Source organism: Rhinopithecus bieti, unplaced genomic scaffold (assembly GCF_001698545.2).
Source record: "Rhinopithecus bieti isolate Rb0 unplaced genomic scaffold, ASM169854v2 scaffold_16601, whole genome shotgun sequence".
Lineage (NCBI taxonomy): Eukaryota > Metazoa > Chordata > Mammalia > Primates > Cercopithecidae > Rhinopithecus > Rhinopithecus bieti.
The window spans coordinates 886706-914158 of record NW_016808732.1 but is presented as its reverse complement, the minus strand read 5'-3'; the positions used below and the strand labels follow the sequence as shown (position 1 = coordinate 914158).

At 47.6% G+C, this 27453-nt stretch overlaps 1 protein-coding gene across 2 annotated transcripts in view; it reads left to right on the top strand.

Annotated features, from left to right (window-relative positions):
• GMPR (guanosine monophosphate reductase) overlaps window positions 1-18477 on the top strand; it is a 48480-nt gene extending 30003 nt beyond the window's left edge. The window contains exons 6-10 of one of the 2 annotated variants that reach the window (XR_001888194.1): window positions 2588-2694; window positions 9927-9969; window positions 13404-13563; window positions 15438-15604; window positions 17946-18029. Coding sequence is in view for 1 of the 2 variants with exons in the window: in XM_017887088.1 (XP_017742577.1) it covers window positions 2588-2694; window positions 9927-9969; window positions 13404-13563; window positions 17946-18126 (491 nt within the window). In the remaining variant the exon portion in view is untranslated. Of the gene's footprint in view, window positions 1-2587; window positions 2695-9926; window positions 9970-13403; window positions 13564-15437; window positions 15605-17945 lie in introns of both variants that reach the window. The other variant, XM_017887088.1, reaches the window with a different exon arrangement.
• The last annotated feature ends 8976 nt before the right edge of the window (window positions 18478-27453 follow it).

Below are 27453 nucleotides of genomic sequence, written 5' to 3'. Positions count from 1 at the left end.
TTTTTTTTTTTTTTTTTTTTTTTTGAAAAATAAAACAACAGTGTTGCTCTATTGCCCAGGCTGGGGTGCAGTGGTGCAATCTCAGCTCACTGCAACCTCCGCCTCCCAGGTTCAAGTAATTCTTCTGCCTCAGCCTCGCGAGTAACTGGGATTACAGGCATGCGCCACCATATCTGGCTAATTTTTTGTACTTTTAGTAGAGATGGGGTTTCACCATGTTGGCCAGGCTGGTCTCGAACTCCTGGCCTCAGGTGATCCGCCCACCTTGGCCTCCCAATGTGTTGGGATTCCAGGTGTGAGCCACCGTACCCGGCCTTCTCAAAGCTTTTCTAGATGTGATCTCAAGCATTTACAACACTTGTTTTCTTGCACATCTTTGTGTCTGCATTCTATTTCCCCAGAAGCTGTATTGTCCTTCTGCTCTCATTATCTCTCCCCACTTCTCTGGCTGTCTGTGTAGAACAGATGTGACTAAAGAGAACAAGGGGCCTTCTCTGAGCCTGATGCACGGGAGCCACTTCTTTAAATTGTTTGGAGACCATATTTAAGTCTCACACATTCTTTATGGTAAAAACATTGCGTATTATATATCTAAATGATAGCAGTACTGGATGTCTATTGATTGATAGATTTCCTTCATTATTGAGCAACCCCTGGGAACTGGGGAAAAAAAGCATCAGAAATGGATTCCCTGCCCCTCTAGTCGGGAGAAAATATGTGCCAACTTTTTTCACCTGGGTGTTAATCAAAACCACCTGTGCCTTATTTAAAGCTTCTTCCTTGGCTGTTGGCTGTTCCCAAGAAAGGCAACTGGTCTACCCTTTATAGGGCCCTCACTATGATCAGAGCCCCAGGCCTACTGCAGCTGAGGCCCCCACTCCCGGATCTAGCAATTGAATGGGAGAGGAGGAGAACAGCCGAGGCTGAACCAGGGGTTACACCTCTTATTCTGCACAACCTCCGGTTGCAGGGCGGAGGGAAGGCGCCTTCGTGGGAATGAGACTTGTTGGCTCCAGGACTGTGAGTGACACATGGCAGGACACAGGGAGCTACAGCACTTCTGTGGACTCTGCCCCACAGCTGATGCAGGAGAGGGGCTTGCCCTGTCTCTCCTGGTTTCTCTGCTAAATCCAGGCCTGGGGAACACAGACAGAAATTAGCATCCTACAAGGTAGTGGTGGCCGAGAGCCAGAGAGGAGGCTGGGCCTCAAAGCATCCCACCTCCGGGTCTGGTGGGAGGGAGGAGTTCACTTCTACCTTTACCCTGTTCTCAGAGCGCCCTCTCATGCACACCACAAGACATCCGGGAGGGTCTGAGTGAGTGGCAGTGGAGAGAGGGATGTGGGTGACTCATTCATTCTTGAGTCCACACATTCTTTCAGTGACTATTTATAGTGCCTTATTGTATACGAGGCTGTGTTCTCAGCACCTGATAACAACAGCGAATGTCCATGGAGCCGACCACCCAGCAGAGAAGACAGACCCTTAACATTCTCACACAGATCCTGATTGAAATGCCTCTTTTTGAAACTGCGATGAACAACTCCCCTGGGGCAGTGACATTTAAGAAGAAGCTGGAAAGATGAGAAGGGGTTGGCTGGGCGGGCTGGTATAGAGGGGAGTGTCCGAGAGAGAGAACATTGTGTCCAGAGTCCCTGTGGTGGGAAGAAACTTGCCCCATTGGAGAAGCAGTGGGGAGGGAGGGGAGCAGGTGGAGCTGGATTCTGCTGATCTGGGTAAAGTGGGGTGCTGCGGGGGCACTGGGAAGCTTGAATAAGGGGAGGTATGATAATGAGGTCAGAGTGTGACTTGGCTTGGACCTAACTGGGAGAACAACCAAGACTGGGGCTGACTGTGGCACAGGCAGGCAGGAGGGTGCTGGCGTGAGCCCTGCGTGGAAGTGAACCTCCGGCTGGGCTGCAAGGGACTTGAGGTGGGGCAACCAGGAGGGAGATGGACAAGCAGCTGGGCCCTGTGGAGCACAGAGCTGAGTGAGAGCAGGTGAGGGTGTGAAGGGTGTGGTTGCTGCAGGCCAGGCCCTGGGCTAAGAGGTATCCCTCCCTGTGCCATCTGCCCTCTGTCACAACCCCGGGAGACTGTGTTTCTCTTTGCATTTTACAGTCCAGGCAGTGAGACTTAAAAAAGGTGAGTCATTTGGCAAAGTTTGAAGGTAAAGAAGCTGCGAGGCTGTGGGAGGATTCTGAGAGGTTGTTTAAAGCAGAGCATAGATTGTGGAAAGGTGGAAAGGAGTAGGCGTTTAAGTGTGGAGAGATGAGTGCTTGGCCACTGCATGGGAGCCGATGCCACAGGGAGGAGTGGCAGTGACAGGTGCGTGGTAGAGGGGAAGGCGATGTTTGGGACATCAGGCAGTGACAGTGATGAGGACTGAAGGGGTACATGACCAGGTGGTGTGGTTTACAGCAACCTCCAGCGTGCAGGTGGGCAGCCCATTCCCCACATCTCCTCTGCCACAAAGGCTCACCCTGGTCACTAGAGCGGGGCTGCGAAGGTGATGGGGGCACATTTCATGTCACAGTGTTCTCATGTATAACCATCTCTTTGGGGGTCAACTTCTTTCTCTGTGCAGGTTCTGTGTGCACCACCCGCACCAAGACAGGAGTAGGGTACCCCCAGCTGAGCGCCGTCATTGAGTGTGCCGACTCCGCCCATGGCCTGCAGGGCCACATCATCTCTGTGAGTCTCCGCCCGGGGCGGGGGCTGGGGCCGGGGCTGGAGCTGGAGCTGGGGCTGGGGCTGGGGTGTCTTGGGAGGCCCCCTGCACCCTCGCTGCTCTTCTTTCACTGACTGAGCATCCTGTGGGCACAGGAAGCAGCTGGGCACTGCGATCACAGTGCTGACATTCAGCAGAAACAGAGGCTCTGCTGCCCACGAATTCCACAGTGAGGGTGGCAGGCCTGGCAGGCAGAAGCCATACGAGCAGGTTGGTGGTGCATCCGATGAGGGATGTGCAGGCAGCTTTTAGAGCACAGGGTAGGCCAGGCCACAGGTTGCTAGAACAGTTGTAGCAAAGCCCCACAGACTGGGGGCTTAAATTTCAGTATCTCACCGTTCTGGAGACGAGAAGCCCAACATCAGGGTGTTGGGGGGCCATGCTGTCTCTCAGGGCCCCAGGGAAGGATCTGTTCCAGGCCTCTGTGACCTTCTGCTGGTTCCTTAGCTTGTGGCATCCTCCCTGTGTGTATGTGTCTGTGTGCAAACATCCTCTTTTCCTGAGGACACTAGTCCTTTTGGATCAGGGGCCACCCTCCTCCAGGATGTCCTCATCTGAACTGATGACATGTCCATTGTCCCTGTTTCCAAATAAGGTCATATTCTGAGATGCTAAGGGTTAGGATGGCAACATGCAAGTTTTTGGGGGGACCCAGTTCAACCCATAACAGGCCACGTATCCCATATTCAGGGTCAGGGAAGATTTCCTGGAGTGTAATAGGGAGACCTGATGGTTGAAAAGGAATTTTTCAGATGAGAAGAAAGAAAGGAACAGAAAAGCACTGGGGAACCAAATCTCAGTCACTGCATCTGGGGCGAGTGAGCTGAGAGGGGCAGGCGTGAGGGGCAGCAGGAGATAAGCTTGAAGGCAAGAATGGACAAAAGCGGTGGGATCCAGCTTTGAGGATGGGACTTCTCCAAGAGCACCAGGGAGCTATTGCAGAGGTCTGAGCAGGCGAGTGCCCAACTCACTGCCTTGGGGCGGATTGAAAGGGGCAAGATAAAAAAGAGCCCAGCTGGGACAGCATTAGTAATTCAGTGGGGAGGTGACTGTGCCCTGTAGCAGGCTTGAGAGCCGTCTCCAGAATTGACTGACATTTGGGAGGCAGAATTAAACAAGTGTCGGCAATGGAGTAGGTGCTTGGAGGGCCCTGGAGAAGGAGAAGGAGGAGCAAGGCTACGACTGGCTTACGTGCTGGCTCACGTGCTGGCTCACGTGCTGGCTCACGTGCTGGCTCACGTGCTGGCTCACCTGGAAGATGGCTGCAAAGGAAGAGGTTCGGGGCTGGTGTGGTGTTCACTATGGCACGTGTCTGTTGATTTTGAGGTGCTTGAGGGGCATCAGAAGGGAAATTACACATGAGGCATTGTGTTCATGGTTGGAGACCTGGCAGCTTTTAGTCCATAGATGATGAGTCTTGGGAATGGTGCTGAGGTAACAACTGAAGCTAGGATCAAGGTCTTTCACTCGCTGTCCAGTGCAGATTGCCTGAGCTCCTTCTAATGCCTCATCCAAGTTTTTCACCCACCCATCCATTCATCCAGCAAGTATCTATTAAGCATCTACTGTGATAGAATCTAAAATAAATGGTTAAAGGTTTATTGGTTAATGACAGAGTTCTAAGACCCTCCACTCAATACCCTTTGCCCCAGTGAACAAATTTATATCCATTTACCGAGCAACTAGTGTGTAAAAGGCTGACATAGAACTGTCGGTCTACATTGGCTAAGAGGTTATTCAACTCACGGGAGCGGCCAAGCAGTAGTACCATTCCGCAGTATGTCGGTGGTTCTCAAATCCTGAGTGCAGCCTTGTCTGAGGCTGGCTGCATGAGGATCACCAGAGAGGCTTTTACAAATCAACATTCCCAGACCCCATGCTAGTGAACTGACTCTTTCAGAGGGTGGTCCCCCAAATCCCCATATGTAATTAGTCCTGTCTCCATTACCTAATAATGTTAACCATTGAGCATCTCCATCAAGTCAAAAGGTGGACCCTGTATCATAAGTGTTACTTGAGTGACCACTATTTCCTAAGTAGTGGAGTTCAGATTAATAAGGTTTTACTCTGAACATATGCTGAGATCCTCATGTCTTTGTAGAAACTTCAGACTTGCTTAGTTTACAGGGCTGTTTAGCCGAAGATTGGTGGTAGGGTGAGGTAGAGGCTCTGTGTGTCCCAGAGGTGAATCTGATTGGAAATCAAGTTAGCATCTCTTTACACAGTACCACCTAACTTATAGTGTATCTCAGCAGTTCTCTTAAGCCTGGTGCCCAGACCAGCAGCATGAGTATCAAATGAAAACTTGTTAGAAATTCTTGGGCCCCACCCGCGACGTTACCTACTGAATCAGAACTCTGCAGGTGAGGCCCCGGAACCTGTTTTAACAAAAGCCCTCCAGGTAGTTCTGATGTCCTCTTAAGTGTGAGAGCCACTGGCTTATAGAGTAGAGGCTCAGCATACGCTGGCTGGGTGAGTGTTCCTGAACCAGGTCTCATCTGCTGGTGCCCAAGGCGGCAACTTCTCTGAATTTAACAGTTAGGGACAATGACATCCCAAGCCTGGGGTACTGGTGCAATAGGAAGGTAGCACTTCTGATCTTGCTTGTGTTCTCTGAGGTTCTTTATTTTTATTTTTATTTTACTTTTTTATTTATTTTTTTGAGATGGAGTCTTGCTCTGTCGCCCAGGCTGGAGTGCAGTGGCATGATCTCGGCTCGCTGCTAGAATGCCTCCCAGGTTCAAGCAATTCTCCTGCCTCAGCCTCCCGAGTAGCTGGGATTACTGGCACGTGCCACCATGCTCAGCTAATTTTTTTTTGTATTTTTAGTAGAGGTGGGGTTTCACCATGCTGGCCAGGCTGGTCTCGAACTCCTGACCTTGTGATCCACCTGCCTCAGCCTCCCAAAGTGCTGGGATTACAGGCGTGAGCCACCGTGCCCGGCCTCCGAGGTTCCTTTTACATCAGTGCTGAGAGGTCTCCTAGATGGGGTTAGGAGTTCCATTTAGCCAGAAAAGCAAATGAATGGACTTAGTAGAATTTGGACCCTTGCCCTCAGCTCAGTCCTTGTAAGCAGCTGAGTGTCTTGGGGTTTAAAGCAGCCATTGCCCCTACACTACCTTTGTCTAACAGGGCACGGGCATGTTTCTCTTACTTGCCAGTAGCCCTGAACCTGCTGGAAACCCACCAGATGTTTTGGATCCTGCCACTTGGTCCAATTTCCTTCTGGCTGTCCCATTTTACACTTTATTTGCTGAATTAGCACATTGGTGCTGTTGAAGTTCAAAGGAAGCCACAATATGGTATCTGTTCAGCATGTGCTGATACCCAAGAGGCTGGCCTTCAGTCATGTTTCTACTTATTGTGGCCCACATGGGCTTCAGAGAAGCAGAGAGGAAAAATTCAGGATACTTCCTGCATAGGTGAAGATTAAGGTGAGATCAGTTAATTTTTTGTTGTCACACCATTATTTAGAAATACCTAAACAAATTCATTCAAATAATTAATCTTTTTTTTGAGGCTGGAAAATTTTCCCAACAAAATATGTTTAACCTAGGAAAAGTTAGAAATGCAAATCAACACAAAAAGGAAAATAAGTATTAGCAGTAATGCTATCATCTTAAGATAACCACTGTTTCTAAACTTGTTTTTCCATTTTTATAGCTGTGTGACCTTAGAAGAGTTGCTCAACCTTTCTGAGCCTCATTTCCCCCCTCCCCCCCCGCCGTTTACACAATATCTCCTTCAGGTTCATGACTTTGAATGGCAAAATGACTTGTAAGTTCATAATAGTTGCTGGTTTTTAGTAGGTGACTGACTTGAACTCTTTTCTCTGCCTACTCCATGTTTGCCATCACCATCCTTCCTTTGTTTTAGGAATGAGCAAGTATTTTTCTTTTTTCTTTTTTCATTGTGAGTATTCAACATGTGAGCAAGTATTTTTTTTTCCCTTTTTTTTTTTTTTTTTTGTTGTTTTTTGACAGAGTCTTGCTCTGTCAACCAGGCTGGAATGCAGTGGCATGATCTCGGCTCACTGCAACCTCAGTCTCCTGGGTTTAAGCGATACTCCTGCCTCAGCCTCCCGAGTAGCTGGGATTACAGGCACGTGCCACCACACCCAGCTAATTTTTGTAGTTTTAGTAGAGACTGGGTTTCATCATGTTGGCCAGGCTGGTCTCAAACTCCTGACCCTAGGCGATCTGCCCGCCTCAGCCTCCCAAAGTGCTGGGATTATAGGTGTGAGCCACCGTGCCTGGCCTGAGCGAGTATTTTTAAGCAAAAGAGGCAAGCTGACAGTTCACAAGTTATCATTCATGTCCCATTATGCCGTTTGTACTTAAATATAATGTTAACTCTTTTAGAAAAAACAAGGACTCCTTGTAAATTACTGCCTTGAATACTTGCACAGAACAAAATACTAGCCCAAATGTTGTTGTTTTTAACAACCTTTCAGCAGCTATGAATATTTATGTGTGAATATACATGTATGTCTTAGATTGCTGGAGCTACTCTGCTTCCCGAGAACGTGAAAAGACACTCTGAACACTTTTGGAAATATACACAGTAGCAGGAAGTAGACTGCCCTTTCTGTCCTAAGGCATCATGTGAAGTCGGATTGCTCTTGGTTAAATGTGCAACCATTTACCACATATGGTTGTTTGGTCTATGCTGCCCATTTCACAAGTGCAAATACCAAAGCACCCTGTGAGCAGATGACGCCGTAAATATGATTTCCCTTTTGCAACACGCCATACAGTTGTATTAACTGTGGATCTCTTGGCCCATCCTGGGAAGAGAAAGGCTGATTTTCTTGGGGTCCCAGTGGCACAGGGTTCCTGATTCAGGCCTCATCACTGACCACAGTGATATAAAATATTCAGGACACCACAGGAGACACAAATGAGTGAAGAAAAGAGTGATTTTGTTTTGTTTTGTTTTTTTTTTGAGACGGAGTCTCGCTCTGTCGTCCAGGCTGGAGTGCAGTGGTACGATCTCGGTTCACTGCAAGCTCCGCCATTCTCCTGCCTCAGCCTCCCGATTAGCTGGGACTACAGGCGCCCGCCACCACGCCTGGCTAATTTTTTGTATTTTTGGTAGAGATGGGATTTCACCGTGTTAGCCAGGATGGTCTTGATCTCCTGACCTCGTGATCCGCCCGTCTTGGCCTCCCAAAGTGCTGGGATTACAGGCGTGAGCCACCGCGCCCGGCCAAGAGTGATTTTTTAAAAAGTCATGTTTTAAAAGGACTTATTTTAATGGGAGCATGAGTTTATGTAATGTGTTTGAGGCCAGAAGTGTGAAACACTGTGTAGAGCTGGTTTTGATAAAGAGATAAAGCACTTTAAAATTAATTGGCAGGGCAAGTGAAGGGTATTTTGAGGTTGTACCTTTGAAAGGTAAAGTAAATAAATATGCCAGGATTTTGAAGCGTTAACAAGGGGGTATAGAGCCACAAGCCCTGTTCCTGTCTTCACACAGAGGGTTTGGGCCAGATAACATATGAGACCACCTCTGAAATAATTATTCCTCAGTGCTCTGTGGCCCTCTGGGGGTCAGAGAAGCCATGTATGAATAACACATTTGATTGAGGAAATAACTATGGTCAGTAAATGTTTGTAAAGAAAAGGTGCAGCCTTCACACTTAACCTTTTGATCAGAGCTGCAAAGCAGTAGTGAAACAGTATTGGACTTCTAGCTCCTGGAGTGACAGGCCTCATTGGTACATAGAGAAAGGGGACTGAGTCACAGAGACCCTATGTTCTCAGTTGGAGATGTTCTTTACAAGGTAGCTCATCCCATTTCCCTGCCCTCCAACTGCAGAGGTGCGTGCACCTTCCTGCAGATTGTAACATGGGGTAGTCTGGGTACCCTGTCTTTTCTCTGTTCCTTCCCAACGTGGGTCCCATCTTCTGGGGACAGGTGCTTCCCTCTGAGGCCCTGCTGTTTCTCCTAGACCCACACTTAGCTGTGGGCTGTGTCACCGTCACGTGAGCCCTGACACTGTTGCTGTCTCCCCTTGCGCCATAGTGTCTGGCTGCTGCTCCAGCGTACTGTTGCTGTCCATTTGCCCCTTGAATTGCACCCAGGCTACATTAGGAATAGTAGGTAGCATTCTGGGCATTTGGTGTCTTGGGTTTATAAGAAAATGCAGCTAGCGACTGGGTGTGGTGACTCACGCCTATAATCCCAGCAGTTTGGGAGGCCGAGGTGGGCAGATCATCTGAGGTCAGGAGTTTGAGAGCAGCCTGGCCAACGTGGCAAAACCCTGTCTTTACTAAAAGTACAAAAATTAGCCGGGCTTGGTGGTGGGCGCCTGTAATCCAGCTACTCAAGAGGCTGAGGCAAGAGAACTGCTTGAACCTGGGAGGCAGAGATTGCAGTGAGCCGAGATCACGCCACTACACGCCAGCCTGGAGGACAAGAGTGAGATTCTGTCTCAAAAAAAAAAAAAAAAAAAAAAAAGAGAGAGAGAAAGAAAAGAAAATGCAGCTAGCTCTGCATCCTGGAAGACTTGTACTGTGTGGCTGGTGTTTAAACATTACCTCCCACAGCTGAACCTTGCTGGGCAGCCCAAGATAACAGACTGGCCCTGCTACACATTAAACCAGCCCAAGTGTGGTCTGCGTGGACAGTGTGGGTGAAAGAACAGATGTTTGATTTTAAGGTAACTGTGTACCATACATGAGGAATAGGAAACATGAAAGTACCTGGAAAGATAAAAGGATTAACTCAATGTCCTTTTCTTGGCTCTTAAAAGAATTCAACCCTTGTACTAAATAAATCTCACCTCACAGCAGCCAGAGAAGGAAAGGTGGCTTCTAAGTGAGAATGAGCATGGGCGGTGGAATGGCTGGGTGTGTTATAAAAGGGGCTGGCATGGGATGAGGGCCAAGCCCCTCCACCACTCACAGCCCCTGCTGCCTCCTGCTCTGCAACAGAAGTGCCCGAGCCCAGGTGGGCAGTGGGTGGTGCCAGCCTCTAACCCACAGAGGAAGCCTGGATGGGCCTGGGGAGTGAAAGGTGCGATATTGAGGGGAGTACACTCGATCAGACAACAACAGCCATGGTGGGGGGACTTGGGCTCATGGGCTTGCTGGGGGCTGTGGTGGGTCTGAACCCCCAGTCACTGGATCATCCGGGGACAACCTGGCTGAGCTCCCGCTGATGTCTTGTCGTTGCTTTTTCCTCTGTGAAGGATGGAGGCTGCACGTGTCCAGGGGATGTCGCCAAAGCATTTGGTAAGGCCGGGCCCTGGTGCAGAGGGAGGGAAGGAAGGAGGAAGAGAGCTCCTTGCACCTCTCCAGGTGGCAACCTGAATGAGGAGAGGGACCTGCTGGGGAAGTTCTGGGCCTCCTGGAGTTTCCTCTCCCTGGGTTTCAGTCCCAATTGGCCCAAATCCCAGCATTGATTTGGTTCTGGTCCATGGTAGAGCAGGCCACAAATGCCCTAGGAGATGGATCTAGGCGTAACGTCCTGCAAACCAGGAGTGGGTGAAGTCAAGGCCTCTTCATCCCAGGGAAGAGAAGGCTCAGGGGACCTGTCCAAGGGAACCGTGACAGGTGTGATGTGTAGGAACTACAGACAGAGTTTTTTGGACCCAGCCTGGAGAAGTCCGGTGGAAGGGACTGGAGGAATCCTGCAGTGGTTTCTCACTGGAGGCTGGAGCCTGCCTCCCACTAGGGGGCAGCAGTGCCTGCTGTGAGCCCGAGGGATTGGGGATCAGGGAGCGGTGGTGGGTGGGCAGCAAGTCCTGAGCTTTTCTCGGGAAAGCCTCTCAACACCACAAACAGTAAAGTACAGCTGCCGAGCCCCGTGTTGGCCACTGAACTGCAAACTGCATTCGGAAGTCAGAGCTGGCCCTGTGGCTGCGGGCTCCAGAATTGAAATGGGGGTTGTGGGTGCCGGCTGGAGCAAAAACGGAGCTCTCACGCGTCAGCCCTTTGCTGATGCCAGAAAAAAAAAATGGTGGCAGGAAACTTTCTGTCATAGGAATTCTGGTGTGTGTGTGTGTGTGTGTGTTTTGTTTTGTTTTGTTTGTTTGTTTGTTTTTGTTTTTGTTTTTTTCAGGCTGGGTGCCGTGGCTCACACTTGTAATCCCAGCACTTTGGGAGGCCGAGGTGGGCGGATCTCTTGAAACCAGGAGTTTGAGACCAACCTGGCCAATACCCCCATCTCTACTAAAAATACCAAAAAAAATTTTACCTGGGTGTGGTGGTGCACGCCTGTAATCCCAGCTACTCAGGAGGCTGAGGTGGGAGAATCACTTGAACCCAGGAGCCAGAAGTTGCAGTGAGCTGAGATCACGCCACTGCACTCCAGCCTGAGTGACAGAGTGACCTGTCTCAAAAAAATATAAAAAATAAAAATTAAAAAATGTTCAGACAACAACCCTGATAGTGACAAAGGAAAACATTAGGATGGTGTTCTTAGCAACAAGGTTTCATAGCAACCCAAAGAATGTCATGAAAAATGGGATTTAACCTCATCCTAATCATAAATCCTATCTGTGGAAGGGAATCTACAAACCCTCCAGTGATTCCAGCTTCTTCTTTTAAGGTTGAGGGGACTGAGGCTCTAGGAGTGAATGACAAGGTCACAGTCCTACAATCAGGGGCAGAACAGGGAGAACACAGTGCCTCTGCTAACTAGTATTGTCACTTACCCTGTATTGTAAGGATCATCCGCCAAGGGCATTTTTACGGTTGGTTTTTGAGCTGAATCTTCTTAATACAGGTGGTGGTCCGTCTTGGACTCTTTTGTGTTGCCTCACACGTGCTCTCTGTACACAGAGAGAGCCGAACACATTTAAAGTGGCTGGTTGTTGAGAAGGTGCCTTGTAGATCACAGTTCCCAGCCTTTGGACCACACTCAGCTCAGTCTCCTTTGGGTGTCATTCCCTCCTCCGCTGTCTCTCAGTCAGTGTAGCCATACCTGTGCCAAGACTCAGTGGTGTGAGAGGGACCATGTCAGGGAAGGATGCAAGAGTGTCCCGAAATGAAAATGGTTGGGAACCCCCTCAAAGTGTTCTTTCGGTGGGTCTGTGCTCTGCGTTCCTGCTGTTGACATCTGCTCCTTTGCAGCTGCCGAGGAGGTGCTGTGCTCCTGAATTGTGGTTGTCAAGAATCCTGGCTGAACACCAGTTATCCTCTGTCTCCTTAAAATTATGGCAGGAGGACCAGGGAGTCACATTCGTGTTAGGAAGCCCAAAAGGGAGGGTCTTCAGAGGTTGCTGCCACGTAGGAAGGTTGCGCTGTGCTTTGCTTCCCTGAGTGCCAGAAAAGCATGCCTTTCTGTCATGCTGAACGGAAGGGGCGGTAACGCCAATGCAAAACCCAGAGTGCTCTGCCAATGTTTAAATGACCAAATCGAAGGTATCAGGGCCACTTTCAGGGGTTCCTATGTTTCCTCCTCCTAATTAGGATTTGCCAGGCTCCCTTCCTCCTTCATCCTATTACTTAATACATCTGCACCTTGCTACTGTCTTGTTCTGTTCTAAATGTAAACCCTCAGTAAGACTTACTCAGGGGAAGTTGTAGCAGTTCCTTAGTTAATAGGCAATGAAGAATCCCTCTGCACAGTGATCCATGAACGAGATGGGGAATGATAACTATTTTTATTATTTCTCCCACATGTTCTTTTTACTTTTTTGACAGCTAATCATTCAGCATCTACCATGTGCCATGCACTTGGGATAAACAGAGCCAGCCCTGGGCCTGTTCCAGCATAGCCCACAAAGACAGGCAGCTTCAGTACCTCTGTCTCCTGTGCCTGTCCTGGAAATGTGCTGTCATTCGGTGATTAGTCTGGCAGAGTATTTACTCGGGAAGTCTAATGCGTAGCATTGTGGTGGTGCAGGTGGAGTTTCACATGACTTCCATGACACAAGGGCTTCTTTCCTTGAAGCTGTCTCTAGTGTAGGAGCTTCAGTCTGTTCTGAGGCCCTTTCCTGATGTATAAGCACAGGGAATGTCAGAGTGCGGAGAGCTTCAGATACAGACCAGACACCTGAGGGGGCATCATAGAGGAGTCATAGCATTAAGCACAAGATTAGATAACATGCTTTCTAAGATACTGCCCCCCCGCCCCCCGCTTTTTCTTTTTTGAGACGAAGTCTTCTGTTGCCCTGTTGCCCAGGCTGGAGTGCAATGGCATGCTCTCAGATCACTGCAACCTCCACCTCCCGGGTTCAAGCAATTTCCGGCTAATTTTTGTATTTTTAGTAGAAATGGGGTTTTATCATGTTGGCCAGGCTGGTCCTGAACTGCTGATCTCAAGTGATCCACCCACCTCAGCCTCCCAAAGTGCTAGGATTACAGGCGTGAGCCACCGCGCCTGGCGGAATACTGCACAATTCTTAATGTTTCTCTGATTCTGAAAGAGATCTGAGGAAGGTGCTCCTAGTTAGCCATTAAAAGCCATTCAGCATGGTCCAGTGTATGGGACACTAGCCTTCAGTAGGCTGCATTTGTTTCTCCCAGTGTCCCATGGCCCTGTCTCCCTGCATGGAAGCCTTCCTTTTTCCAGGAGATAGGCAAGAGAGGTCCAGCCTTTCTCTTGGCTATAGCTGTGGGGGAGGGGGGTGAACTGGGCAAGCACGTGTATTTTTTGAGAGTCTGTTTCCCCTGAGCTCTTTTCTCTGCTATTCCCTTTTATCCCCACCGTTGGCATTTAGGAGCTGGAGCAGATTTTGTCATGCTGGGAGGAATGTTTTCAGGTCATACGGAGTGTGCTGGAGAAGTGATTGAGAGGAACGGACGGAAGCTCAAGCTCTTCTACGGGATGAGCTCTGACACGGCCATGAAGAAGCACGCGGGAGGAGTGGCTGAGTACAGGTGAGGAGGCGGCTCCGGGGCGCACCCTCGAGGCCTGGCCTTGCCCTTGCTTCTTACGGCGATGGGATGGAAGCAGGTCTGAACAGCAGCTCTGTGTATATTAACATACCGTGGGAAGGGGTTCTTTTAAAAGAGCCCTAATTTGTATCCAGTTAGCATTTGCAGTGTTTGGGGTTCCCAAAAGCAAGTACAGAGAAGCAGTGTTTGGGGACGGGTTGGAAGTGTGACCAGGGGTGTATGTGAGTGGGTACCAGTCCTGAAGGCAATACTCCAGACCTCTGGGGATGGGCGGAATTATTCCCTTGTCCTTCCAGTAGAGCCTGTGCTGAGCTATCCCTGTAAACTTAGATCTCTAGCTTGAGAAGAGTTCAGGATGAAAGGATTGAGTTGAAGAATGGCTCTCCTTTTGCACAGAAAACCATAGGTGTGGTCTAGACCGCTGCACGGTAGCCAGGCCTTTCCTGAAGAATGCTGCATACAGCTCATACTGCGTCTCACCTGCCTCCAGGCTCTGAGAGTCGACACAGCAGCATTTTCAGCCATTTAGTTGTGTTATCCCCTGTAGAAGTGGGGCTTACTTCTGCTGATGTGTGTTTATTTTGTATTTTTTATTTTTTTTTTGTGGAGGAGTCATGCTCTGCCACCCAGGCTGGAGTGCAATGGCATGATCTCAGCTCACTGTAACTTCTGCCTTTCGGGTTCAAGTGATTCTCCTCCTCAGCCTCCCGAGTAGCTGGGATTATAGGTGCCTGCCATCACGCCCAGCTAATTTTTGTATTTTTAGTAAAGATGGGATTTCGTCATGTTGGCCAGGCTAGTCTCGAACTCCTGACTTCAAGTGATCCACCCACCTCGGCCTCCCAAAGAGCTGGGATTATAGGCCTGAGCCACCGCGCCCTGCTCCTGATGTGTGTTTTTAATCCATGGTCTCCAAAGACACCTGGGTCTTTTCCTGATTCAATTCCATTTTAACTCTCTGCATGTGTGTTTTAAGAACCTGATGATGGGGCCAGGCCCAGTGGCTCATGCCTGTAATCCCAGTGCTTCTGGAAGCCAAGGTTGGAGGACTGCTTGAGCCCAGGAGTTCCAGTTAAGCCTAGGCAACATAGCAAGACCCTGTCTCTACAAAAAGATTAAAAATTAGCTGGGTGTGGTGTCACATGACTGTACTCCCAGCAACTCAGGAGGCTGAGGCAGGGAGATGGCTTAAGCCCAGGAGTTGGAGGCTGCAGTGAGCTGTGATCGTGCCACTATGCTCCAGCCTGGGCAACAGAGTGATAACCTGTCAAAAAAAAAAAAAAAAAAAAGAAACCTGGTGACGGTATACTCACTGCCTCTATGGCCTACTGTTATTCTCAGCAGGATTAGTGCCGACAACAAGCTATACAAAATGGGGGCAGGACCAAAGGTCCTCCATCCACAGAGGGAAGCTGGCTGTGTGAATCGGCTGGTTGCCTTTCTCCAGGAAACCTCAGGCTTCTCTCTCCAGTTTTCAGACTCTATCCCGTGCTAGAGTGGAAACCTAAGCCCTCCCTGACTGACACTCTTTATTTCCTACCACTCATTCCACACCCAGAGGGTCATTTTGAGGACCTGGGATTCAGATGTATTATATAAGGTTTATACCAAGCTAGCAGCAAAATCTCAGAACTCCACTGAGATTTGTAGGTAGGGGGATTGGGGGGTGGGGCGTATTCTACCAGAGTTCTGTTCTTCCGTGGGGTTCTAGCAGACTTACTTCAGTTCTCATTCACCTCAGTCTCTTTCTCTTTTGGTGGTGAACCCCAATAAAGATATTATAATATGGGAAAAGCAGGATGGGAAAGATCGATGGGGACTGCATCAATCAGAAATGAGAGATGCACTTCTTCCAGGTAGTCCCCGAAGCCCTCTTTCCCCCATGCGGTCCCTGAGAGAGGAGGAGGTTGCACAGTTGGGTAAGGAGGAGGCACTAAGCTGGACCTATGGCCAAGAAACTTCGTGCTTTACCAGCAACATGTCATCATCCAAGGGCTTGCATGTGTCTCCTCTGCGCCAGAATGTAAGTGGAGCTTTCATGGGTGAGCAGCAGCTAGGTGCTTTGCCTGGAGTACCTTTTTCACCTTCGTGGCTGCATCTTTTTTGGGTTCTAAAAACAATTATAGAATCGGGAAGGCCAGAGCAGGCTATGGCACAAACAGAAGCCAGAGAGCTGAAAGAAAAACCGTCTCCTGTAATTTCAGCAGTGTTTAGATATAACAGAAAAAAAAAAAGAGAGATTCAGCAGTAGCAAGATTCTATTCTGGAAGTGGATTCAAATCTTTAACAAGGAAGGAAATTGCTGAGAAAATTAGAACCTTAATCCAAAGGCTGCAGCCTGAGCCTTGCAGGCTGTACCTGTCCTGCCTTTCTGTTTCTGAGTCTCCGTCTCTCTCTCTCTCTGTCTCTCTCTCGCAGTTTTCAGCCTCATGACCATGATCTCATCATGAGAATGCTTCCTGACTTTCACAAATTACTTATGGCACAGTTATGTACACACTGCTGGTTCTTTCCCTGTCATTAACTATTTCATTCTCGTGCTGTCCCCGGGAATGAAGTACCTTCATTTTACAGATGAGCAGACTTAAGCATCAGCAAAAAATGAGCTCTAGATTCACACCAGTGAGAATCTAGAAATTTCCAACAAGCTCCAGGAAGGCCATGGAAATATCTTACAAAAACGAAATGTCAGTCATTGCAGGCACATGTGTACAGACACCTGTCTGGGGTCACGGAGTGCTGAGCCCTGAACTGTCCTGGGTATGACCAGTGACTTTGGCTTCCTGAGCTTGGGGCTCTACACTGGCTGATGGTTTAAGTAGCTAGATTTTACCCAAGGGTAGTCCTGCCTGTTCAGCGACCAAGAGTTAACCCCGTTTTGAAATTCTAGGTAACGAATGACTGGTCAAGAGATGCTCTTCAAGGCAGGTGGATCACCTAAGGTCAGGAGTTCGAGACCATCCTGGCCAATATGGTGAAACCCCAACTTTACTAAAAATACTAAAATTAGCTGGGAGTGGTGGCATGCACCTGTAATCCCAGCTACTCAGGAGGCTGAGGCAGGATAATTGCTTGAACCCAGGAGGCAGAGGTTGCAATGAGCCGAGATTGTGCCACTGCACTGTAGTCTGGGTGACAAATGCAAAACTTCATCTCAAAAAAAAAAAAAAAAAAATGAGAGAGATGCTCTGATGTTCTTTTTCCAGCTGAAGAGAATGGCTACAGAAGTTTCCAGAATTTGGGTACTTGTTAGAACTTGCATGGCCCTTAGATGAGAACTAGAATTTTGCCTAGATTTCAGATTTCCTTCTGATAATACACACATATGTAATATACACACATTCTGGTAATATATACATGTGTCTGGACCACATCCCCATTTTGCAGTAAGGGAACATGACCTGTGTTACCCAAGTAACAATCAAGCAGTGTTACATGGTGGCCTTGTGAAGAGAGGGACATGGGCTCAGTGGGGACAGTGAAATGTTGCTTAGTGTTCATGCCATAGGCCAGACCTTCTGAATTTCTAAATACTCCTCTGAAAATGTGAAAGATGCTATCCAAAGCCTGGAAGCCTCCGGTGCTAAGACAGGTCTTGGTTCTCCTCTGATTCCACCTTGCTTGGACCCACACATGTGCAGGGCGATAGGTGTAGTGACCTGTAAGAGAACAGGGAGGCAAACTGGGGGTGACTGGTGTACCCAGCAAAGCAGAAAGACAGGCAGGCTATCAGAATGGAGCCACTTTAATGAAATCACCTTGCTGGTGATTTCCATGTAAGCTAGTAGGACCTGAGTTACCCATTTTATGTCCTCCTTGTCCTGGTCGTCCCCCTTGAAGACACTTGGTCTCTGATCTTAGAGCAGGCAGGAGGTGAAACTCTGGACTTTGCCTGTTGTTGATCTAGGAGGGCAGGAGGCTGTTTCCAGGGGGAATCTGCCAGGGCCATTCTGGGGACATTTTGGGCTCCTGGTTGTTGGGAAGTTGGTGTGCGTGTTGAGGTAGAATAGAAAGGTAAAGGTGATTTGTGTTAGGGGCAGAGGGGAGCACCTTGCTGGAGAGAATGGCACAAAGTGGGGTGGTATGGGTCTCCAACTCCTTCAAGGGCTACTCACCAGGACTTTCCTCTTCCCAGCGTGCAGGGCAGCCAGCAGTGAGCCCGTGCCCTTTGGGTGGGAGGAATGTGTTCATCTGAGATGCTGGTGATCACGCTGGCACTTGGTAGAAATGTGGGGATGGGGTCTGGTTTTCTGAGTGCCTTGGGGGCTGCAGAAAGTGCTGGAGCTGGGAATAATTCTAACTGGGCTCTTAAGGGCATGGGGGGTAGGGAACTAGGTAAAAAGAAAACTTATTTTGTCTTCCAGAGCCTCTGAGGGTAAGACTGTGGAAGTGCCTTACAAAGGAGACGTGGAAAACACTATCCTGGATATTCTCGGGGGACTGAGGTCCACGTGCACCTACGTGGGGGCCGCCAAACTCAAGGAGCTCAGCAGGAGGGCAACGTTCATCCGGGTGACCCAGCAGCACAACACCGTGTTCAGCTAACCCCGGAAATGAAACGGTGTCTGGCTCGAGTGGAAGCATCCAAACCTGCTTTTCCCATCTCCCTCCTACTCTGTTCCGTCAGAGCTTCTGGCTGCTCCCGAATGGTGGAATGCTGTGTCCTCTCTCCTCTCTCCTGCTGCCTGGCGGCTTCGGGGCTCTCCCGCCTGCCTTCTCGGGGCCCAGACACAAGGCACCGATTGGGCCAACATCAGAGCCCTGCTGCCCAGAACTCATAACCTCGTTCCAACCAACACTCGCACCTTTGTCTTTTTCTCTTTCTCTCTCCCTTTGTTTTTCTTTATTTTTTAAAAGAAGATGGTTTCACTTTAATATAATGCTATTAAGACTTGATGGAGTTGCTGGAGTTTGTATTTGCAGGAGTCAAGTTGAATGGTTTGGGATTTGTTTTGCCGTCTTCCTGGACAGGCCGGTGGCAAGCCACTCCTGGTGATTAGCAGACAAATCACCTTAGGAGGGGCAAGGAGAGGAGGACGGTGCGGGAGCCGGGGAAGGACAGGCCGGAGTCAGAGTAACTGGCATCCCCCATCTCTAGCTTTTGGTTGTTGCAAAAGAACAAAAGCAGTTTTTAACTGGACAGATGTACATGAATTGTTTTCCCAGCTGATACTCACAAAGTTGGGCCAATGTGTTTTCCCCGCAAGTTTCATTACATGTGCTTTTCAGGGTCAAGTCATCTGTTGCTATCAGTTTGCCATCGCTGTTAGGAAGCTGTCCCCGTCCTGGCTTCTCATTTCGTTTTGTTCTCCATCTTTTTTTCCCCCCTTCTCAGTCCCAACTTGTCTTACTTTGAAATTCCACAGGATGTTTTGAGGGAAGGTTGTCTCCCAAGAAATTAGCAGATGGAGTCACACTGAAGAAGAGCCAAAGCTCTTCGATCAGTGGCATCCTAAAAGGCATTGGTTTGAGACATTAGTTAGAACCATTCCCTCAGTGTGCCAGTGAATCCTTTCCCCGAAGGACCACACGGCACTACTGTATATGGGTCAGTTAACGGGCTGGGAACAATGACATTGTCTTGGAGAACTGGCCTCTGCAGCTGACCTGCAGCAGTCCACCAGGATGCCTGTTTAAACAGTGAACACAGAAGAAGTGACGACCGGCCACTTACCTTTGACGTATTGCGTTCCAGGCCTGGAAAGTGTATGTAGATCAGGATGTTTTACTTTACTTTTTAAGGCTGAAGAGCAGGTACACAAGTCAGTTTTCTTTGGAAAGGCAAGCAGTGACCCTGGAGTAGAGAAAATCCACAGGGTGCTGCTGTGCCAGGGTGAATGAATGGCCTGATTGTCCATGGTGACTGATGGCATGAGAAGGGTCCAACCAGAACTGTCACACTGGGATAATACAGGTCCACTGCTGGTCCTTTAAGAATACATTTAGAAATCCAGCCAGCAGCGTTGACTCCAATGCAATACTTTCCCCTACTAAATCCATTAACAATTTTTTTTTTTTTTTGAGGCAGGGTCTCGTGTCACCCAGGCTGGAGTGCAGTGGCAGGATCACAGCTCACCACAGCCTCTACCTCCCGGGCTCAGGTGATCCACTGACCTCAGCCTCCCTGCCACCATGCCCAGCTAATTTTTGTATTTTTTTGTAGACAGGGTTTCACCATGTTGCCCAGACCGGTCTCAAACTCCAGGGCTCAAGCCATCCACCTACCTCAACCTCCCCAAAGTGCAAGGATTACAGATGTGAGCCACTGTGCCCGGCCCATTAAGAATAATTCTTGGACCTGTAGAAACACAAGGGCTGCACTCTGGAGACGGGAGGGCCAAGAGGCTGTTTAACATGGAGCAAGACGTGGGGCTTGGCTGCAGGCTCCCCGCCATGCTCTCTGTGGTCCTGTCTGTGTGAGGTATGAGGCTCTCACGCTGGTCCTGTGGAAGGTGTGTTTTACACGCATCTTCAAATGTTAGTTTCTAAGAGACTTGCAAAATAAGGGAAAGGGATGAAGGAGAGGACATCTTAAAGAAATCTACTAAAAATGGACCAGCAGTAGTAAGGGAGCTTCTTTCAGAATAGAGTGGTCAGGGAGGGTGACACCCATCTGTCGGCTTGCAGCACCCTGAGGGCTGTGTCCTTTGTAGGGACACGTGCTGCTTTACCCATCTTCTGTAAACACTTTGCAGACTGGCCCTTTGTTTCCACAAACCAAAAGCAGATTCTTAGCAATCCAATTTTTAGGGAAGTGGAGCCTGAGTAGTTACAAAGTCAAAAACTCCTCAGGACCATTTTGAAACAGAGGCTTCGGAAAGAGAACTTTTTTTTTTTTTGAGACCAAGTCTTGCTCTGTCACCCAGGCAGAGTGCAGTGGCACAATCTCGGCTCATTGCAACCTCCGCCTCTCAGGTTCAAGCGATTCTCGTGCCTCAGCCTCCAGAGTAGCTGGGATTACAGGTGCCCGCCACCACGTCCAGCTAATTTTTGTGTTTTTAGTTTCAGTAGAGACGGGATTTTGCCATCTTACCCAGGCTGGTCTCAAACTCCTGGGCTCACGTGATCCACCCACCTCGGCCTCCCAAAGTGCTGGGATTACAGGTGTGAGCCACTGCACCTGGCCCATAAAGAGAACTTGTAAGGCTCCATCACCCCTTGCCTTAGCAGGTTCATCTCGGCCTCTGAGAGGAATGGGGCTGGGGGAGTCCACACTGGAGTGTCCCTTGGACCAGGTGTCCTACAGGACCTGGAGATGAAACTAACAGCCTTGCTGCTGACCCACTGGACTTCCTGTGCCGGTGCTGGGGGAGGAGGAAGAGGAGAGTGAATTCGATGCCATTCACCTTGGGCTGCTCTGGCTGCTCCATCTGAGGGCTCTGGCAATGCTTTTGATAGTTTCAAGGGCTGCCCCACTGCAGCACCTGAAGCTATGGTTCCCCCGAATTGATTTCACCAGCTGAGGTAAGTAGCACAGCCACTGGACCCCAAAATTTACCAGAACAAACAGCATCTCACACAAAAGGGGAAGGCAGAGATGCAGTCTGCTTTGCCAGGTTTGCCCACAGCACACGGGCACATTTGCCCGGGCTACTCTAGAGGACCTGGGGCAGCCCTGCTAGCCTGAGCTACACCTACGCAGCTCTGGTTTGCTGTGTGCCCTTTCACATATTTATTAAATAATGTGTCAGGACCTCAACTATGAAGTAATCAGAGGAGGGTCCAAAACACCTTCCCAAGAAGATAGTTCCTCCTTGGCTAACTGAAAATGAATTTAACCCCAAGCGTTCTACCACCTCTGTGTATCCTTAAGGCTGGAAGGACTTGAGGTGGGTGCAGGTGGTTCCACCTGGAAGCCATGTGTTCTTGAGGAATTACTTTCTGGCACAACTGCTAAGCCACATCTTTCCAAGACGGCCCAGTGCAAAGCTGTAGTGTGGTACTCTGGAGGTAAATGGGGTTCCTCCACATGCTGAGAGACCTGCTCAAGGAGTTGGGTATTTTTTGTTTTTGAGGCAGAGTTTTGCTCTGTCACCCAGGTTGGAGTGCAGCAGTATGATTATGGCTCACTGCAGCCTCGACCTCCTGGCCCCACGTGATCCTCCCACCTCAGTCCCCCCAAGTAGCTGGGACAACAGGCATGTGCCACCACACCCGGTTAATTTCATTTTTTTGTAGAGATGAGGTCTTACTATGTTGCCCAGGCTGGTCTCGAACTCCTGGGCTCAAGCAGACCTCTTGCCTTGGCCTCCCTAAGTGTTGGTATTACAGGCATGAGCCACTGTGCCCAGCCTGCTCGCTGAATTTCTAATGAGCTTGAATTACAGGAAATAAAAATAAATTTTCCACTTTCAGACCACTAACCAGTTTAGAGCAAATCTGTAAAGAGTGTATAGATTATGCCACACGAGCCCATGAAGCTACCACATGTTTAAAGACAAATATACCTCTTGTGAACAGCAGTGTTCAGCTAGGAGGCATAAACATGAACTGAAGAAACCAAGACATCAGGTATGGCTGTGTGCCTTTTATCTTAGAACCTCGTCTCACACATACTCTTCACCCCAAAACATTAGCAGCGAAGGCAATGCCCCACGTCACACCTCCCCACCTCCGACCTACCCAGGGAGAACTCGTGAGCGGGAGTCAATGAGGAGGAGGAATTAGCACTCTTTTCCTGGCCTCTTCTTTGAGGACCCAACAGAAGGCAAAGACACACACCTGCAATTGGCACTGTTATTTTATTAGTACGAGTATACTGAAACAATAAACTTGTACTGGTATACAGACAATTTATTTAAAACAATTTTGTTCAAATTTTGAATCAAACATTGTTTTATTATAATAATGAAATAATTTCTACCTAGAAAACCTGCAAGCACCATCAAAGAAAGGGACCATAAAATTCAATAAACAGACTCGAGTGTATCCTACAAATAGACACACCACGATTAGAAAATAGAATATGAATTCTTCCATTTTTTAATATTTGTTTTAAAAAAGCTAGTGCAAGTACAATATTTTACACTGGAATTACAGAGAGTATGCACGCATATGGAAAAAAGTTCTCCTGTCACAATAAAAGCTCTTAACTATTATGTATGCACTTAAAATTTTCTTTTCAATAAGGTGCAAAACATCATTCCTTCCCTAGTTCTCCTCTGTACTGGCCATGTCAGTCTGGTAGTGCCCTCAACCCAAGTTCTGGTGTCTGTTTCCCTTGGCCTGTGGGAGGCATACGATTGGAAGTTTGGTGGGTAATGATCTGATATTAAAATATCCAGTGGTACAAGTCTCAGAGATGGCTCTGGAGCCAGGACTCCACTGGCTGGAAATGAAGACTGTCTAATCTGAAGGTCACCACAAGTACTGACAGGACTGTCTTGAAACCTCCTTTCGGCTGACACTAATTTGGGTTAAGAGTTGAGCAGTTCAGGCTGGGGAGAGGAAGAAACCCCGCCAAAAAGGGCAGTATTCACAGAACCGAATGCACAGTTCCAATGCACTGACTAAAGGATTTGCCCCACTCCTGGACCAGATTACCAAAAGAGTAGGTGGTTCCTGTAAGAACCAGAGAAAACCTGTGCACTGAGCTGCTTGGTAACTGCTCTGAAGACAACAGCTTAAGCTAGTGTCACCTAATACTTGGTATTCTGGAGGACAGTATGTTATCTTGGTAAGGATTACTGTAAACAACGCTTCCAATGAAGGCCTTCAGATGGGCCACAGAAAAGGAGACAGGCTCACTGGCCATCCAGACAGCAAACAAACTAAAGGGAAAGAAAACGTGGGTGAAGCCTCCAATGTATCTGCAGTGGAAGACTTGAGTCCTTTCAGATAAGAAAAGGTATGGAAATTCTCAGAGATTGTTATTGTATAGATACTACCTGTTGGCCAAATGCACTTAATTTTAATACAGTTGAACCATTTGTATGCAAGTCATGAGGACATGAAAAACTGAAGCCGTGTTCCCTCCCGCCATTACACAGGAGAAAGTTAGCTACCAGAACAATTGCCTTCAACAAGAAGGGAGGGGACAAGATTCTGAATTTAAGAATTGTAAGTGGGGTGCTTAATATCCCCACTGCTGTCCAGTTTCCACTGTCCGGCTTGATTTTTGGACAGGAATACTATTCTGAGAAGTAGATCCGCATTTATTTTGGCCTCTTTATATTCAATAAAAATCAAAATAAAACTAAAGTAAAATGAGGCATTTACATTGAAATCATGTTTTACCCCCCCTATTTAAATGAGGTGTGGGGGGAAAGAAGGTTAAATAATTTTTTTTTTTTTGTCCCCATAATGAGTCCTGTTTGATTGGTAGCCTGGATCCCTTGTTACAAACACTTCGTGTTCAAGATTATATTCTTTGGGTTTATAGGAACAGGAAGTGCTGAAAATGTCAAACATCATCTCTGAAGAAAAAGAAGTTGCAATGGCTTAAGAGTTTAGACTAAGAAGGGAGCTCAGAGAAGTACTTTCAGCATAGGAATGAGCAGTATTCTCAAATCACAGAATACCGAGTTCCCCTCCCTCAGACGAGGGCTATGTGTAACAAAAAGAACAATAAGCATAGGTATAGTTTAAGAGCCTTTTACGTAGTAATTCTTCCAGGCCATAACCATACAAATCTGATCATTTAGACATGACAAATTTCTATATACAAAAAAACATGTACTTTCAACCCTTCTCTGCTTTATTTATTTATTTTTTTACAAACAAAGTATGAAACTCATTGTTTCAACAGATCCATATCTTTCAAACACTGAATGAATCGTTTTGACATTCATTTTTCTTTTGTGCAATTTTTTAAAACATTACCTGTACTCCTCAAAGTGAGTGCTTCAAAATTTTGTTTTCTTCAGCTTCTCAAATTAGGTGTACATTAAAAAAAAAAAATTCCCACAAGGTATAGTGCTACAAGAAAAGATCCTATCAGTAAGGTAACATATTTGAAGCGAGGTCATCTATGTAAAAGAAATCTCAGCCCCGGAGTAGAGGTGTGCAAGTTGTTTGGAGTTTCCCTATGCCAGAAACACAACACGGTCCGTGGAAAAGAGAGGAAACCAACCCAACACAATAGCAGATGCATGTGCTTTATAAAAAAGTATATTCTCTGTATATTTATTACTTGATGTGTTCTTAAATTCTCTATTTCAGAAATTCTGGGTTAAAAACAAATGTGGAAGCAAAGGCCTCCACGCCACTTCAGAAAAAAAAAAAAAGTGTAATTCTCTTTCCTTTCATATCACCACCGAAGAAACCGAATTGGGCCACGGAGTCTGCTGGCCCTGTTTTCACCTGGTGCAAATGAAGTGCAAAGGGTTTCAGAAGGCAACAGACCAGTCTGTTGAGCTGCTTGTGGTTCATGAAACCGTAGCCATGACAACCAACACAGCTCAAGAAGCCTGGCCTTCGGTCCCGAGAGCTCTGCTTCCTCACCCATGTCTGAAATAGCATGGCATTAGTGTCTTCAAAAGCATTGGAGATTTCTCTCTCTATGAAAGAAACAGGTTTCCTTAGTAGTCACAGATGTAAAAGGGTGTTGTCAATCGTTTCCTTAAAAAACAAAACAAAATCCAGAGCTACAACAACAAAAATAAATTTTGGCAACATATTTCAGTAAAGATGAAACTATGTGCAAAGAGTGGATTTTATGATTACTAGGAGCTACTGTTCATCTTGAACATGCAGCATTATATTGCAATCTATGCGGTATCTAAGGAGTAATCCACAAGATGCAGGAAATCCAAACATTCCTTGAAATTGTACAACCCTACTCCAGAGCAGTCAAAGTGCTGCTTCTGGACACATCAGTGTACCACACACACACCAGCCCCGTCCCTGAGTAAGAGGTGTGAAAGGTTCCGCAGAGTCCCTTTAGGGGAGAAGGAGGGATGCTGCCACTTCCTGGTGGGGGGAAAAACCCAACACACTCACCTAACAGAAAACATAGAGGCTCACAATTCTGAGTTAGAAATGGGATCAAGAACAACAACAGAAATCAAATCATCCCAAACTAAACTGGGTGAGTTAGGGAAAACGAAAAATTGACCGACATAGAAAATTATCCTGAAAGTCCAAATGAAAATGCAATTTGGATTTCCACTTTAAAAGATCTGAGGTAAGTGGCATCCATCTCTGTATCCCTCCCTCCCCCCTCTGCCCCAGTGTGGCCCAGACAAACTGCAATAATTCTTAAGTTAAACATTCTAAGGAACAGTCATTTTATATATTTAGAAATCCCTAGAAAGAGAGGTTCTTGTTTGTTGGTTTCTTATTAATAATATTTTTTTTTTCTTTTCGCCCTGACTAATTTCTTGGTGATTGTGTTCCATTGTAAACGCAAAAGGCCTGCTGTTATTAGTTTAAAAATGGAAAACAGGAAAGAAAGAACAAAAGACGTCTGTCGGTAAATATTGCAAAGTTGGACATAGTACAGAGGCACATGGCTGATCCTTGTAAGCTGAACGGCACCGAAGAATTTCTACCCCTGTCATCGTTAATGTTTGCTACACAGAAGCGGTGACAGAGGCTGCTCTGGGAGCCTCGGGGCCCACCAACGTCTGCAAACAGGACTGTGCGTTCTTCCTATTTGAAGAGAAAGCTGCCACAAGGGAGTGGTGACCGTGGGTGGCAGGTGGTCCCCTCCACAGCCACTGGCCAGCACGCTCAGAACGCACACACACAACAGGCCACACTTCCTGTCCAGGCTCAGAGGCAGGGCTCCAAGTCTCAAGGACACAGACCCCAAGGAGGGGCCTCCCCACTCGCAGAAAAGACCGTGGAAAATGGGTTAACTCCAGGCTACATGGCTCCAGAGTGCGTCTTAGAAATGAATCTGCCTCCTTCCTCTCCACACTCCACATTCACTATTCCGTGTGGTGACAGGGGACACTGCGGCTCCTCCCCCAGGTCTCCTTGGCTGGCTCTTTCTGCAACGTGGCGGCCGACACGGGGCTCCTGAAGGCTCCCCGCCCCAGCACTCAGCATCCGCAGCAGGGGAAAGGTGGGAAGCTCTCTCCCTCCTGGCTCCTTCCCTCCAGCCCTGCTCTGGCCAGAATGGGAAAGACCAACCAAATAAGGAAAAAGCCAAAAGGGAATGAGCTTTAACTATATAGCACACTGGTCAGACTCTATTGGCACAGAAAGTATTGCACATGCTAAAAAAGCAAGAGAATGAAATGGGACAAGTGTTTAGAAAGAACCAATTATTTTATAATTCCTATACCTGAAATAGAACCACAAAAATTATGATGATGTTCCTATTGCTCCAAACCACGTGTGTTTTCCCATCTTAGTGTTGGTTTAGTGGATCCAGTCAGTTCAATACTCGAAGTAAGCCAAAAGGTGGTGTGTGTTTTTCTGAGTCCACATGAGTTGTAAATAGTGATACTAATGAGAACAAAGTCTATGTGGCAGCCCGTATTCCTCTTACCATCAAAGGTTAAAAAACAAAAAGAAAAAACAAAACCTAATAATTGCAAGTGCCCTGAGCAGAATATATGGAAGATTAAGCAAGTTCTCTGAACAGAAACGTTTAAAAAATACAGCACTAAATAAGCAGTATGACTGCAAGAATGAACCCACCCAGCTCTCTGCAAGCATGCTGAGAGGGTAATGAAATTCGAGGAAAGTCAAGGAACTATTCTAGCTATTCTAAACCTATTCAAATGTTTTTGGTACACCCCAGAAAATGGTTTACAAAAATCATTAGTCCTGGTGAGCCTTAAATGTAAATGAATACTAGACAGCCAAAATGTGGGTTGATACCAGAATTTTTTTTTTTTTAATTTGTGAAATGAAGGAAGTACTATTTTCAATGGGGTAAAAGAAAATCAGGTATTTGTTTAGGTTAGTTGCAGCCATCCA